Here is a 17,042-nt window from a genome sequence, read left to right as displayed (position 1 = left end):
CACCTCCCATTGGATATAATGGCTAAGAACTGGTCTGAGCAGGCGTTAGTTTTTAGCGATATTCGCAATTTTTTTTATCGCTACGCCTGCCTTGCTAATAGGCAATAGCGACGTTAGCGACTACTTTCAGTCGCTAACAGGTTGGGTACGCCCACTTCGCATGTCATTAGCGATAAATATCGCTGACATGCAAAGCGGGCCCCAAACCACTCGCTATCACCTAAAAGCTGTCGCTAACTGATGTTAGCGACAGCTTGCTAATAGGGCGATGAAATAATCGCCACTTAAAGCGGCGATAATTTCATTTCGCCCGCCTTGACAATATGCCCTTAGGTTAGTGCCATTTCTGGTGATTTGAAGCAGTTTTAAGATTTTCTTAGGGTTTCTTGATGCTCAAATGGGTGTATTCTCTGATATTAATATGTTTTTCTCGTCTTTATTGGTTTATTTTGCTCGCAGAATAGTGTCACTCATAGTGGTTGAAATGTCACTCCTACTTACATTGAAATTATGAGTGTTATAATTTTTTATTGTGTTTTTGAGAAAATGTCATCATAAGTACAATAAAGTTAATAACTTTATACTGAAATTATGAATATGTCACAGACAGCAATCTGGAACCTTGGCAGCTGTGACTGGCGTCGTCGGAGAGGAGGGCGGGACTTCCGGTACTCCATTTATCTGGCATGCTGACGTCATCGGTGAGGAGGGCGGGACTTCCGGCACGAGCTGTCAGTCGATGCTGAAGTGCGCACAGAGGACTTTTTATTCATATTTCAATTATAAACTCGCATTAAATTTATAGATGCCTGGCGCGCGCACTAAGTACAGGCATTATCCTCCCAATCCGCGTTTCAAAACCCTCAGTATTTTATCGCAATTGATACACACGAAAGGGCCGCGGATGTTTTTTATTTCCGTCCGCGCGCCAGAGGGGGGGGTTTGTGTTCGATGAGGCGGGCCCGCGCGGTTGACTCAGCACTTCCGGGTGACGGCGGCATGCTTCCGGGTCATATGGAGGGAGGGAGCTTCCTTTGTCACAGGCGGTCAGAGCGACCACTTCCGGGTCACACGTTGGGCCACTTCCGGGTCACGGGGGCAGCGGCAGCACAGGGCCCGTCGCACCCGCAGAGTCTGGAGAAAGGGATCGGCGAGGCTCCCGCGCCCCCCCCTCCCACCCAGGACCCCCCCCGCGAGTCGGTGTGTGCTCAGAGCCCCGCCGAGGGCCCCCTCCCTACCCGGCATCTGACCCCCCCTGGAACCGGCATCTGACCCCCCTCTCTTGCCCCACCCCCTCAAGGGCCCGGCAGCAGAGGCCCCCCCAGTCTCCTTCCAGACCCCGTGTGGGCCCAGCCCGGCAGCCACGAGGAAGAGCCCCCCCAGGTAAGCAGCTGCAGGGTCCCACAGCTGCCAAGGCTTCAGATGGCCATGCGTGACATTTTCATAATTTCACTGTAATTATGAGTGACATTTCAACGATTATGAGTGACACTTTCTCACGAGTAATATAAATATTAGAATTAACACCAGAGAGTGAGGCTGAGACACACAGAGGTCACAGCCAGACTGTATGTTATTATTTCAAGAACACTATAGCAGCCTCAACCCAATTAACCCCTTGGGCGCGGCCACGATTCTGCGCCTGTGCGGCACTTCTGAAGGGTGGGCGGGTTCATGACGGCCCCCAGCCGTCATCAGCACACGCCCACCGTGCTGCATGACGGACGGGGGCCGTCTTCAGCATGGAAGGGGTTAAAAACAGTTAACCCTAACTAAGCAGTCCTCCCCATTTGGCGAGCGGTGCCTATGTGCCCAGCCCTGCAGCAAGCACCAGATCACAACAGCCACAGGCAGCCTGTCACAGAGCTAAAGGCGCTATTGACAGTGACGCTGCTGATCAGTGCAGAAAGTAAAGTAGTCGCTATTGGACCCAGGTTGACCGGCACCTTAATAAAGGGAAAAATGAGAGGGAGAAGGTTCCAGCTGCTTCTAACAGCTCTCTGTATTCATAAGCAATGCTTCCGTGACTGCATGTTGACAGATCTATGCTCGTACCCGTGCAGCGTGGGTGCCTCAATGGTGAGGAGTGCTGCCTACTTTCTTCTGGAAGTTATAATAGTTTGAGGTAGAACTCCATCCGGTCTATACACTATAATGTACTTAGAGATGAGAAAACAGGGATTTAATGACAGACATCAATACGGTGATAAGATAACCCCATGTTACCAAAGATGCCTTGCACCTGTTGTAGATTTTCGTTCAACAACAAATCTACTGCATTCTGGTAATTGCAGTCCTGGCTCGCATCCTTTGAACTAACAGAAATCCCAGGACTACAGCATTGTGTCCCTACTTAAATGGAGTAATCTAACTACCTTAGACATCAGAATCAACAGGAAAGTTCTGTTACCCAGTAGAGGCCTTAAAACCCACCAAACCCACCAGAGGCAGCAGGCCTGATGTGTGGGAGAGAGGAAAAAAGTGGTATATCATCACACAATGTTCTTTTAGGGAGAAAAGCTAATATCATGACCCTAGCAAAAGGAAGATCAAGTGCAAGCAAACCTTTCCCACAGAAACACAGCTGCAGTGGTGTTTGTACTGCATGCCTCTTGTTATGTTCAATTTTAATTGAATCTCTTGGCCCTGTTTAGGAATGCAGTATTTACAAGCGAGATAAGAATCACTAGAAGCAGCTTTAGTATGAGCAAAGTACGAAGACTGATGTAGCTCACTCAGTCCTTGATATAATTATCTTATTTTTTATCTCAGTACAGCTTTTTACGTATGCTGTATACATTTCAGAAAAGAGCATGTTTTAATATATTTCTGTGTTTAAAAAAATGGTCTTATCTGAAATGTATACAGCATACGTAAAAATTAATTTAAAAGAATCAATCAAGTGTGCACAGCAATGTAGAATACCTCCGAGGGGTGCTTGCTTGTGATATGCAATGAAACTGTCTGCATGTCACAGAAAAAGAGAATAACGTAACAAAGTTTATGTACACCTCATGGTAGAAATGAACAATCTGGGCAAGCCGAGCAAAGACTTGACGGCAGACCCTCTTCTGGATTTCTTTAGTAGAAGAAGTGACGGTCTGCACAGAGTCCAGCCACTGCAATACCCAACTAACAGGTGACCCCTTGACCCACTGGTACGAGGCAGCACAGGTCAAGTACAACACAGCCACCCTCTGCACTTAAACAGTTTTTAAAGATCCAGATGACCTCTAGAGTTCTGTGAACTCTGCTGTAAACGCTCTCAATTGAGTGACCTGTCCTTTCAGTTTCATTAAACAAATTGTAGTGCGACTCGTAGATTTCTGCAATTCTGATTACCGCGGTGATCTCCTGGTCCCTCCAGCTGGGCCCCTCACTGCACTGTCCCAAGCGCAGCCTCACCTGAACTGTCAGCAGTGACATGATGACGCACAGGGGCCACTTGTAGGCCCCCTGCCGGGTTATTTAGCAGCAGGGCTGGGCAGAGCAGTGCACTAACAGGTTGAATTTCCCACCACTTCCTCACTTACTCTTCCAGACCTGAAGACTTGGCAGAGGTGAGGGCACATCCGGATATCATTCCCCCCCACACGGTGCCACACAGCCCCAGTAGTAGCAACTACTGCGCAGGGCAGACCCCGCCCCCGGGTCTGATTCGGCAGTGTCAGTCAGTGACTGACAGCCGCACCGCGGGCAGGATTCAACGACAGAAGGGCGGCTGATTTGCAACATTGTAGCACAGACAAACACTCAGCCAGAGCTGAGCAGATTAATATTTAGTTAACTGTTTATTAACCAAACAGTCTGAGCCAGTGCTGCTGGCAAGCCTGCAGGGAGAAGTAGAGTCGACATGCAGGGGCACAGAGGAGGCATTAAAAATGCATGACAATGCATTTCAGTGCGTTGCTGCGGAACACCGCACTGAAATGCGTTAGTCACACCTGATGCGTGATACTTGGCAGAACTGCAGGGGGCCCGTGTCTGTCACTGACGACAGCAGAGTGAGGGAACCCACTGATGACGGCAGAGTGAGGGCACCCACTGATGACGGCAGAGTGAGGGCACCCACTGATGACGGCAGAGTGAGGGCACCCACTGATGACGGCAGAGTGAGGACACCCACTGACGACGGCAGAGTGAGGACACCCACTGACGACGGCAGAGTGAGGACACCCACTGACGACGGCAGAGTCAGGACACCCACTGACGACAGCAGAGTGAGGGCACCCACTGACGCCAGCAGAGTGAGGGCACCCACTGACGCCGGCAGAGTGAGGGCACTAACTGATGCCAGCAGAGTGAGGGCACCCACTGATGCCGGCAGAGCGAGGGCACCCACTGACGACGGCAGAGCGAGGGCACCCACTGACGCCGGCAGAGCGAGGGCACCCACTGACGCCGGCAGAGTGAGGGCACCCACTGATGCCGGCAGAGTGAGGGCACCCACTGATGCCGGCAGAGTGAGGGCACCCCCTGATGCCGGCAGAGAGAGGGCACCCCCTGATGCCGGCAGAGAGAGGGCACCCCCTGATGCCGGCAGAGAGAGGGCACCCATTGATGACAGCAGAGTGAGGACACCCACTGATGACAGCAGGGTCAGGGCAACACATCCATACATACAATCACACATCCATACAGTCACTCACACAAACACGCATTCCAAAACAGCCACTCACACTCCAACCCCACCAAGCACCAACTTTTATTTTATTTAGAACTAATTCGAAGTTTGTTATTGGGTCTGAAGAAGGAACGATTTGGAATGCTTGTGCAGAGTTTATTTTGTTGAGTGTTCTCGAGTTCCATGTCAGTCGCCCTTGGCCTGGTTCACGAGTAAGGTGCTGTGCAAATACTTGATGTACCCTGGAGAGGTAGTTTCACTATTAGACCTGTTTTAAGATTTAGTATTGCATGGCCACTTCCCTGTAAAAATGTAGTGCTTGTATTTAATACTCTCCCAAACAGGTCTTGGCTGCATACTATGTAGTCTAGTATTGATGACTTAAGGTTACCTTTTTAAGACAAAGAGAGGACAGTAATATTTTCCCTCGTTTGTCTGCTTTAATTCCTGGGGGAAAATTTGGTGTTGGGATTTACAAGGCTTCCTCTTGCTCGCCGTATTCCCTTTTTTTCCAAAAGATCATTAGAGATTTTCCTGTTAAAATCTCCTGTGAGGAAAACTGAGGAGAATCCCTGACTTTCCACCACCGTTTCAATTTCCTCAAATATTCAGATTGGGAGTGCATCCATTTTGGGTCCAGGTGGTTGGTATGTAGACATTAAAAATTATTAGGTCAAACGGAGTGTCCATAGTATTGTTGCATCACTTGACCTTAATGCATTGGATATTCCTTGTACTCATCGGGATGGTTTCTTGATCCCAGAGGTAATCTTCGCTTAGAAGTATTGCAATTCCTCCTTTTGCTTGACCCGACTAACAGATTCTGCTTGAATGTCATATACGAAATGCTCATTTTGGTGGAAAGTTGTTGTTATCCACGTTTCTTGTAAGGCCACAATCCCCGGGCTATCTTCCAGGATTACTGCTAGTTTCTCCTGATTTTTCCCTGCTATGTTCCGGGACGCAAACTCAAGCCTCTGTTAACCGCTTCCGTGCGTCTGACGGCCCCCGGACGTCTGACGTCACGGTGGGCGAGTGTGAATGATGGCCGGGGGGCCGTCTAAACCGTGCACGCGTCAAATCTGCTCTACCAGTTGAACAGCCGATGTTTCCGGTGGCTCATTGCCTTTCTCTGCGAAGGAAAAACTTGGAGCCAGAGGTTTTAGGTGAATGGAGTTCGCTCTTGATTTGGATATTAAGTTGTGCTGCCCCTTTTCATTCGTGTTTGTTGCGGTTTTTATGATTTGCTCTTCTTCTGGGGTTTATGTTCAGGAGATTCGGAAACTTTAACTTCCGAGCCTTCTGTTTCACAAATCTTCTTGTTGCTCTTTTCTTAAGCCTTTTCCGCTTGTTCTTATTGCCTCTTTTTTTTCCTTTTTTGTTGATGCTGGATCAGGAACGGCTGAAGCAGGGTATTCGATGGGTTTTGTTTCTTTTTTAAATTTCAAGAGATTGTTGTATGGTTCACGTGAGTCCTTAGATCAGTGCTGAAAGATTGGATAATAGGGTATGACCTACTGATGGGTTTTATCATTGTTTGGTTCCTTAAATAGATTCCTATTGGAAAAAATGTGGTTATTCTCAGGCCTTTTCTTTTCTTTTTGGATGGTCAGACCCGTTTGGGACGCCATTTGTTTCTTCAATGGAAGTATGTTATCAGTTATTGAGGTGACTTTAGGAGTGTGAGGATTTTCAGCGGATGTTTCTTCGCAGTTTGTTAGTATTAATTGACATTTACGTTGTTGTTCCTTTTATTCTCTACTAAATATTGCAACATGCCTATTTGAGTATCCAGTATCTGATGGGAGTTTTCCATTATATTCCATAAAAGGGATAGATCTGATTCCAAAATTCTTTGAAGAGTAAATAAAGAATTAGATACCAGAGGTTGGCCATTAGGAGATTGCATAATTAGCACTTGACAGTGTCTCCTCCAGCTTAACTGGGCTAAGTAGCAGCCCCGCCGAGGCAGAGGGTCGTGCGCTAACCACCCATCTGCCAATTGCTCAGCGGGGTCCTTCGCTGGCCAGGCACTCCACTCGCTGCTCGTCTTTTTTCATGCACTTGCGGCGGTGAGCCGCTGCACTCGCAGCTCATCTGCGCGCCACGCTCACAACCTCGGTACTCGCAACTCCAAACACTTCCCCTTCTGGAAGGAAAAAGAAGTGTTCAGCGCCCATGATCTGATTACTAGCTCTACCAAAAAATGGCTAAAACCTAGATCTCTGGAGTTTGTCACTGCTCAGAGGTTTCAGGAGGCTGCCAGGAAGCATATTGTCTGCTATTACTATACTATGTATTAAGCACATGATATTACCATGTACCTAACACAAGAGCTGACTCTATGGTAAAGATTTATTTTATTCAGATTTAGGTCGGAATGGGTTGGTGTTTAGTTTGCTTCTATGGAACTGTTCGGAATGTAGAGTACAGTACTCTCTCCCCACCGCCCCCAACTCCCTGTGATAAAAAGACAGAACAATCTTTACGGCATTTTATGTTCTTTTGTGGATTTTATCGTACATTCTTTCAACTATGTCTTAAACCTCTATTGATTAGGTCTGGTTTTTGACAATGTAGGGCTGCATTAATATATCTTTAATTGTTAAATAGTCCGGAAATCTGTTTTAATGCCTATTGTTTTCTTAAAATGGCCATCCAAAGCAGAAAATCCATGGAGATTACACGGAATTAACGCAGTTGTTTTTAAGATCATGAATTTATAGCGTGTGAAATTGTATATTGTGAATTGTATTTTGTATATATATTTTAATTTACCTCTTTTTACTTCTGTAATTTTATGATCTTTTCCTAAGATCGAATAAAGGAGATTTGAATTGAATTGACTAATATTGGGGATAATGGTTAGCATGCTTGTTAAGTGTTACTTTATCAATATTGGTTTTTATAATGCTCCTGTTAATTAACGTCTTTCTTTTTCTGCCCTCTGGTGTAAAGGCGCGTTTCACAGTGTCTTGATTGCTTTGTACTACAGCACATCCTTTACCCGATAGATGCCATTTTGTAGATTTTACCTTCTTATCGCTACACATGCTGTAGAGCATCCTAGCGATTGGTTTTCCATTTCACTGCATTTGACGTCCACTTACTGTGTCCACAAGTTGTAATTTTCTCTGCAGCTGGACATCCAGTTCATTGAATGTAATAATGGCCAGAGCTCTAGAACTACTTAAGTTGCATGTCCATTTCAACAAGTCTATCTCCTTTTGCCCACAGATAGTAGCATTCCCCGCAAAAATAAACAAGATAGACTACAATGTTCACTTAAATGTGGGTGGGATGTAACAGGGAAGTGACGCTCCAAAGATATCCACAGAGAAGTGTAAACGTATTCAGATTACATTCGGTGCGAAAGAGGTAGGGATAACCACCCCAATCGCTAATGTGTGGTTGAAGACCACAAAAAAGGCACGCAGAAGATCCCCTGCAGGCGCTCAAAGTGTAAAGTCAAATGACAATAATAAAAATAAGCAGTCATCTCCTTTCTTTCTCTTCTTTATCGATTCATTCCTCAGTAGGTTGGATCATTTTCTAGCCACGTTTGATTCTTGGTCTGACACATGGTTTTGATGTGTATTGTAATATGCTACATGTTGAATTTTGGCAGAGGAACGCTGTTTATATTTGTTGTGGAGTTCATGATTACATACTTATCAACCATAATCATTTACAAGTACGAACACTTTCGCCGTACTACCTTCACGATGTTCTAATGTAGGGTTGAGTTATATTTTAATATGCTTCGTCTTCAACTTTATGAAGAAGAACTTTATATATATATATATATATATTTGGTGATGGGTTTCTAACTGTATAGATTCAATAACCACGATCGTTTACAAGTAGGAACTTTGCTTGAGCTGCCTCCACGATAATACAATGTGGGGATATTTCCCCACAATGAACATTTTAATCTGACATATCGATCATTAACAAATCAGTTTTTTTTAATAACATACCTGCTCCGTGTTGGATGATCCCAGATACAGGGTAATTTGACCAAATTCTGAATAAGCAATTACCCTCCAAAGATTTGAAGATGTAGGTTGGGCATGTTAGGTTTCAAGATGGCGATGGGTTGGAAGAGCATTATTGAAAATGATTTCTCGATGATCCATTTTTTATGTTAGTGGCGAACCGGAGCTATGAACACGGATGTCCGTTCTCCTTCATTATATTCAGTCTACTCGCAGATCGAATGAGCTGAAGAGAAATAATTGGGCATTGTCCTTATGTTGCTCTTTTTAGATGCCACAATATGGTTGTTTTTTGCGTTTGTCACCCTGAGTGGAACGGGTATGCTCAGACGTGAGTCCCAGGCTCTCCACACCACTGGAGTCAAGCTTTCCAGGCTGATGAGGGCTGAAAGCCCGAAACCGGTCCTTGGATGCTTGTTTCCAGTCCAAGGAGAACCTGGCTTGGCAGTTCAGGCTGGACTGTTCCCATGGGGCCCAGGGTCAAGACTGATTTGCATATGACTGGGTTCAAACTGGAATGGCATGGGGAGCAAAAAAATGATGGATTTAGGCCCAGATCTCCGTACTGGGGTGAATGTATGACATTGTTCTGCATTCTGTCCATCACCTGTTGTTTTTTACTATATGGTTGGCTGTCATGATAGCGATTGAAACTCCTTAACATGAACATTCCGAATAATATATATATATATTTTTTTTATTGTATTTGCACCATGTTTGCTGGTAGACCTGCCTTAATTACACATATTCTTGGTTTAGAGATACTGGACCCAAGATGGTTCTTCCATTCATAGTAGAGGATGAACCAATTGCATGTATGTTTGAATAGGCAGATTGAATAAAACGTTTGGTTCCAAATGGCGATGAGATTAGCTGTAGGAATATCAATAAAGGACTAGCTAGGTTGTGTTAGTGAGACTTAGAAGGTACGTCTGTGGGCAAACCATTTGGTTTGGTCATGAAGCCCTCACACACCAACCTAGTTGGTGTCATGCTTCATCATCGGGCCCACCATAGTGACACCGAATGTGTCCCGGGTGTGCTGCGACTTCAGATTACTGAGGAGCTGGTATACTTACTGAGTGTGCAGTGAATAGTGGGTATGAACGTGCTGTTTAAAAGCTATACAGGTGGTCCCAGTTCCCGAGGGTGTAAGATTAATTTTAATTGCTGGGCCCCTGTTAGCAGATAAAAAGGCTTGCGGACGATGTGGAGTGTATTATGAGCTCCTACGTCCTGTGTGGTCTACATGTTTCAGCCAGGCCGTTTGTTAAAACTGGCTTTCCTCAGGACCAATGAGTATGTGTGAGTGAGAAATAAATAAACTATATTAAGTGATTTAGTGTGTGGTAAAAAGTGTCGCACTCGCTAAGGTGCTGTACATGTTAGAGGGGGATTCCCTCTGCTTTACTGTACATTGAACATAGAGACATTTACAGACATACAAGGGAGAACCAATGAGAATGGTATTTAGGTTACACAACATGATGCCGGCTTCTAATGTGCGTGAGCGACCTAGAGCGGCAGTTAGAACGTGGCCATGAGTGTTTTCATGGCTGGAGTGAATTATAGCAGTAAAGGTTATAGCGCAGTGGCGGTGGTGGGCTACACAGCGAAACGAGCATAGCGTGAGGTACAGGTAAGTATTGTACATAATTCCTCACACTTGCTACTTGCTGTTAAAGCCTCCTGGGTCACCTGGCAGGGAGGGGAAGAAGACCCTAGACATTGTAAAAGGCATGTATTAGGACTGAACCTGTGGAGGGAAGATGCTGCTTACCCAGAGCGTCGTGGTGGATGGTTACTCACGGTATTTCCGATCAGAGTGCTCCTGCGACCTATCGTCCTGCTCCGGTGTCCCGAGTGAGGTTGCATGGCTCGGGCACGGGCTTATATAGCTTGTTCTATTGGCTGCACCTGGAGCGGAGAGAGGAGGGTGTGGTCGCGTAGGCCCCTAGTGCGCGTGTGTGGGGGGGAATCAGTGCTGTTCGTATCGCGCATGCGCGGGGATCAGTGCTGTTCGTATCGCGCATGCGCAGACTGCAGGTGTAGTTACAGTGCGCTTGCGCAATGTGCGCTAAGGCGATTCAATAGACAGCAATGTGGCCAGAGGGTATTGGCCAGTAGTGCAATTGTGGCAAGAGTAAATAAGGGGGTGAATTAAAAGATAGCAACTGTGGGGAAACAAACGAATTACAATAAAGTTAAAAAATTTGTTTTTAAAACACAGCTAGCTACAGAGATGGGACAGACCACGAGTCTGAGAGTGAACAGGGATACAGAAAAGGGCTGGCTATTTGGACAGTGCATTCCACGGAATGGAATCGCCTTAGCGCACATTGCGCAAGCGCACTGTAACACTGTAACTACACCTGCAGTCTGCGCATGCGCGATACGAACAGCACTGATCCCCGCGCATGCGCGATACGAACAGCACTGATTCCCCACACACGCGCACTAGGGGCCTACGCGACCACACCCTCCTCTCTCCGCTCCAGGTGCAGCCAATAGAACAAGCTATATAAGCCCGTGCCCGAGCCATGCAACCTCACTCGGGACACCGGAGCAGGACGATAGGTCGCAGGAGCACTCTGATCGGAAATACCGTGAGTAACCATCCACCACGACGCTCTGGGTAAGCAGCATCTTCCCTCCACAGGTTCAGTCCTAATACATGCCTTTTACAATGTCTAGGGTCTTCTTCCCCTCCCTGCCAGGTGACCCAGGAGGCTTTAACAGCAAGTAGCAAGTGTGAGGAATTATGTACAATACTTACCTGTACCTCACGCTATGCTCGTTTCGCTGTGTAGCCCACCACCGCCACTGCGCTATAACCTTTACCGCTATATTTCACTCCAGCCATGAAAACACTCATGGCCACGTTCTAACTGCCGCTCTAGGTCGCTCACGCACATTAGAAGCCGGCATCATGTTGTGTAACCTAAATACCATTCTCATTGGTTCTCCCTTGTATGTCTGTAAATGTCTCTGTGTTCAATGTACAGTAAAGCAGAGGGAACCCCCCTCTAACATGTACAGCACCTTAGCGAGTGCGACACTTTTTACCACACACTAAATCACTTAATATAGTTTATTTATTTCTCACTCACACATACTCATTGGTCCTGAGGAAAGCCAGTTTTAACAAAAGGCCTGGCTGAAACATGTAGACCACACAGGACGTAGGAGCTCATAATACACTCCACATCGTCCGCAAGCCTTTTTATCTGCTAACAGGGGCCCAGCAATTAAAATTAATCTTACACCCTCGGGAACTGGGACCACCTGTATAGCTTTTAAACAGCACGTTCATACCCACTATTCACTGCACACTCAGTAAGTATACCAGCTCCTCAGTAATCTGGAGTCGCAGCACACCCGGGACACATTCGGTGTCACTGTGGTGGGCCCGATGATGAAGCATGACACCAACTAGGTTGGTGTGTGAGGGCTTCATGACCAAACCAAATGGTTTGCCCACAGACGTACCTTCTAAGTCTCACTAACACAACCTAGCTAGTCCTTTATTGATATTCCTACATATAACCAGGGGATCCGGACTAGCTTACCTAGTCCTCTCTCTCCCTTTTGATTTGCTGATGAGATTAGCTGGCCAAGATGCAAGATGCGAAAGCAGGAAAAAACAACACATTTCTTTAAACTACTGTAAAAGTTCAGGTACCATTTCTTTGCAACATAATTTAGTAAATGTAAATTGATACTTGTATAGCGCACTACTCACCCGCAAGGGTCTCAAGGCGCTTGTACGAATACCGCTGTGGAACCCATCCTGGCTTTCCCTGTGAGGTGTCCACTCCTGGGCACCCCCAAGGTGGAGGCGAGGCATCCTTAGCGTTGTGGGGGCCGTTGTGGAGATTAAGCAAGCTATTGCCCAGAGTTGCAGAGTGGGACTCCATGATTGGAATAGGCACCGAGGCGAGAATTATCAGGTCCGTGGAATTTTGAGCCCAAGACCCGCCGAGGCGGGGAATTGAACCCTGGTCCCGGGCTAGACCTCTGCATCAGGGTCTGCCGCTCTAACCATTGAGCCACACTTCTAGTAACATGTTGTTGATGCACACTAGTATTTTCCCAAAATATTCATTATGGAAAATCAGTGGCACCAGTTTTAATAAGATTATGGGAAACACAAATAAACAAGCATTGGCAAAGCCAGAAGGTCTGAAATTAGTGGTCAGCTTTTTAGTTTTGTCAATGTGTGAATTTTTTGCCATGGTTTTTGTGGAAGCTGCCGGGCACTCACCATTATAACAAACATTGGCATAAGCAGAGTTTGTTTTTGGTCTCAAAAAGCACACACTGCCACAGTAGTTACTGGCACTGAACAAAACTACTTTGTGTGCCGATCTGCTCCTTGTGAAAGAGCAGAACGCTTTCGCTCACAGTGAAGCCAGGCCATAGAGAGAGAACGAGTTTTAATAAACCTAAAAGGTCATGGTCAACACCAGACCAAATTAGGGGCCCAATTATTTAAAAAAAATCTCAAAAGTGCACCCATGGTGTATGCCCTTGCATTAAGTGGAGTAGTGTGGCTCACTGGTTAGAGGTGGCAGGCCCGAGAGCAGAAGTCGGCCCGGGACCAGGGTTCAATTCCCGACGCGGCAGGGTCGTGGACCTTGGTCAGCAGACTCGATAATTCTCGCTTCGGTGCTTACTCTAATCAGGGGTTCCACTCGGCAACTCTGGGCATTAGCTTGCCTAATCTCCACAACGGCCCCACCAATTCCGGGGATGCCTGGCTCCACCTTGGTGACTCCCAGCAAGGGACCATCCCACAGGGAAAGCCAGGACGGGTTCCCCAGAGTTATACAGCGCCAGGAGACCTATGGACGGGTAGCAGTGCGCTTTACAAGCTCAAAAACATTTACATTTACATTAAGTGCAGCTATATGGATTTCGAGAATTTCCAAGAATTTACAGAAGTAGGACAAGAAATAGAACTCTATTTGTGAACTGCATTTTAGCATGAGCAAATGTGCATGTGTAGATTTGCTCTTGTGAAAATCTGAGTGTTTGCAAGTTCACTTTCCCTCCAACCACTTTTTTCCTACCTCTGAAAGAAGGGTTAAGTCTGCCATTGGCAGGAGTACATTTCCAACATTTCTCAATATGGGAACAGATTAGAGAAGAGTTGTTGAAAACCCTTAAAACATGCAAGTTAGTAGGTTTTCACAGACTCAAAAGGGCATTCTACCCTCAAACTGTTGCTTACTACTACCTTCAGCCCCAGTATGACGATCTGCGGAAAGGTGGCAACATAAGTAGATTGCATGTATTCAAACACTACTATGGTATAAGCCCTAGCGTAATCAGAGAGGCTATTAAAGAGGTCTTATATAATATGATTGCTGCCATAATTTGTCGCCGCACTACATGGCACCAAAGGGACAAGTGCATTTTGTTACAGGACAAGTAGATTTATGAGGCAACCTGACCCATGGACAAGTCGATATTGTATTATATTCCACATACCTGCTGAGAGCTTTGATTTAGGATGTCCGATCCTGCTCGGTTACACTCGATATACGCGCTGACTGTTGGACGACAGTAACGACTAGATGTGCTGGTAAGCAATTCTGGGGTTTGATCACTGTAAGATAGAGCTTTGTCCATGCGATGAGGAGTATTATTTTGACATCCCCCTCCCTCTTCCTTTTTAAGGACGTGGCACAAGGCTAATTTGTCTCCATATTTGAGACCTCGTATTGAGGAAAAAACTTGGATTCACATTGCATCGCTTTGAATTTGGAAGAAACTGTATACATTAATTTTGTATCCGGATTAAAGGTATGTCTGGCCCTATTAGAAGTTTAATTGCATTAAGCGGGTCATTGATTAATTAGAATTGACAGTTTAAACAGAGTCACTTCTGCTGTTTTGCATTTGTTTCGTAGGAGCCGTATCTGCTTTCGTATTATAGATTAGTGTTTGCCACATTACCCTACTTGATATCATTTTGATTACGGGTCACGTTTATCAGCAGCACAAGGGAAGAATTCCTACCTGTATCTCTTATGTATGTTATTAATCATTACATAAAATGAAATTTCTATAGAAGACATGTAACTAGATCATCGTTTTTTACCATTTATTATTTTTATTTGTCTGAATGTTTTTAACAATGCATTCTGTGCAATACAGACAATCTGACGCTATCCCTTACACAGGGTTTCCACCAATACACAATTGCTAGGTCTTTGGACCTAATTGCTTGGCAATAAGTCACTGAGGGATAATTATGCTTATATGTATTGTAAATTCATACACTGTAGTTTTAAAAAAATTTGTATACCTTCTTAGCCCTGAGGAAGTCGCAGCATCTCTTCCCGTTAGGCGACGAAACGCGTGTTACGACAGTAAATACTGGATGTGCTGGATCGGGCACGAGGTTAAGTTGTCTCCATATTTAGGGCTTCATATTGAGGCGAAAACGTGGATTCACATTGCATCACTTTGAATTTGGGAGAAACCCATAAAAAATCAATTTCGGGTCGGAATTATAACCAGATTTAATGGCTCTTGAAGGAGCCATATTAGCGCTGAGGAAGTCGTGGGATCTCTTCCCACTAGGCGACGAAACAGGTGTTAGCTAAAAAAGACTCAATTGGCTAGGAAAGTGATTCAACATACTGAAGAATGAATTAATAAAGAACAGAAAGAAAGAAGACAACTGCTTATTTTTATTATCATTTGACTTTACACTTTGAGCGTGTGCAGAGGATCCTCTGCAGACTACAGTCTTGTCTACCTCTCTTCACAGATTTCTTGATTAATGGGCATCCGTTTCACTGTCCTCGAATGTTCATATTGCTACTGGGCCTCAGCCGATGGAGCCAATTAGTGTATTTAAGTTCTCTCTGTTCCTGCTTTAACCTTTGCTATGACCGGCGTCAGAAGTTGGACTCGCACTGACCCTAATGATTTTCCCTTGGTGGCATAACTCCCCCTTCTGCTGCTGCACCTACTGTCTCTCTAACATGCCCTTACCTATAATGCGGAATTACACTCCTCTCCCGTGAAGTGCAACACTTTTCTTTTTACACAAATCATGACCAAACGTGAAATCCACTGACATGTCTTTTTATGGGGTAAGGGTCCAAATAAACGAGTTCACAAATAAGTACAAATAATTGTTTATGATCTGCAACGTCTTACAATTGTCTTTTTGTTTCAGGTGTGTCCTGCATCCTCCTCATTTGAGGTGCTTCTCAGAAAGTCTGGTGACAGGAGAAATTGCGACTCATCTAAATTCCAAAATGAGCATCTTTTGATTTGGAGCAGTACTCATCTTTTTTCAACCTTTCCGGCTATCCGTACAGTCAAGAGTGTCAAACACCCCAAACATTTGGATTGCAACACCTCTCAGAGTAAAGTGAAACTGAACTGCAGCAACATGGAGCTAGAAACCAGTGTGAAAGGTACACAGACCAAGGTGGAATCACTGGTGCAAGTTATTCAGGAGGCACCAGTCACTGAGCAGACATTGCCAGGGGAGCTCCTAAAGATATCAGAATCGTTGGCCAATGATATCAAGTGTGTGAAGATAGAGCCAGAGGATGACCCCGAAGAGTTCCTGCTGGCTTACGGATGTTCAGCTGAAGGATCCTTGTGGATAAAGGATTCTTGTGAAGCTTCATCTTCCATGTCCGCAAGAGATGCTCATGTCTCCTACGAGGGTTTGCCACATCGTACTGCTGAAGACTATGATAGACAGAAAGGTATCCTCCTGGATGAAACCGAAATGAGTGAAGAAAGTTTCCGTAAAAAGTTCCGTAATCTTAAATTCACACCAGAGGTCAGACTGCGAACTTTAGCTAATCAGCTGGAGGAGTGGTGCCGGAGGTGGTTAAAACCAGAGATCCGTAGCCCAACAGATATAGTGGACCTCATCATATTGGAACAATTTGTCCAGATCCTACCACAAGGAGCCCAGGATTGGTTGAGTCATCTCAAGGTGCAGTCCGTGAAAAGTGCTGTTCTATTGATTGAAGGTTACTTGGCGAGTGAAGCATCCAAAGGTTGCAGCTCTGATGCTCTGACACTCGTCTGTAAGGAAGAGGAAAACAGTGAAGGTACGAACGTAGCTGTGGGTTAATGATAGTGGAGCAGGGGCGAGTTATGGCAGTACCAGGGATCAGGGAAGAGAGTTGAGGGCTAATGACCTACTCGAAGACTAATCAACAGAGGAGGAAGTTTATTAAGGAAGTTGGAGTCTAATCAGAGGAATGATGTGAAAGGGCATAGTGTGTATGAGGGTAGTTGTGGCAAAGTGATGGTAGTGCGGATGGGGGCACAGAGCAGCACTGTGTGAAGGGAGCAGGAATTTAATGAAAGCGGCTGCAGGTTTATTAAGGACATTGAGGCCGATGGAGTGACAAGCGAGCAGGGGCCACTGAAGG

General features: G+C 45.6%; 2 protein-coding genes across 2 annotated transcripts in view; both read left to right on the top strand.

Annotated features, from left to right (window-relative positions):
* The window catches only part of LOC144761524 (uncharacterized), a 745,631-nt gene that overhangs the window by 264,814 nt on the left and 463,775 nt on the right, over positions 1 to 17,042 (top strand).
* The window catches only part of LOC144764114 (zinc finger and SCAN domain-containing protein 12-like), a 57,476-nt gene continuing 41,512 nt past the window's right edge, over positions 1,079 to 17,042 (top strand). Inside the window, exons 1-2 of the mRNA XM_078650284.1 lie at positions 1,079 to 1,383; positions 15,818 to 16,597. Coding sequence (XP_078506410.1) covers positions 16,037 to 16,597 — 561 coding nt within the window. The 5' untranslated portion in view covers positions 1,079 to 1,383; positions 15,818 to 16,036. The remainder of the gene's footprint in view (positions 1,384 to 15,817; positions 16,598 to 17,042) is intronic.

This window comes from Lissotriton helveticus, chromosome 6 (genome assembly GCF_964261635.1).
Source record: "Lissotriton helveticus chromosome 6, aLisHel1.1, whole genome shotgun sequence".
Taxonomy (NCBI): Eukaryota; Metazoa; Chordata; class Amphibia; order Caudata; family Salamandridae; genus Lissotriton; species Lissotriton helveticus.
The sequence above is the reverse complement of the archived record's forward strand: the minus strand, read 5'-3'. Positions and strand labels throughout refer to the sequence as shown.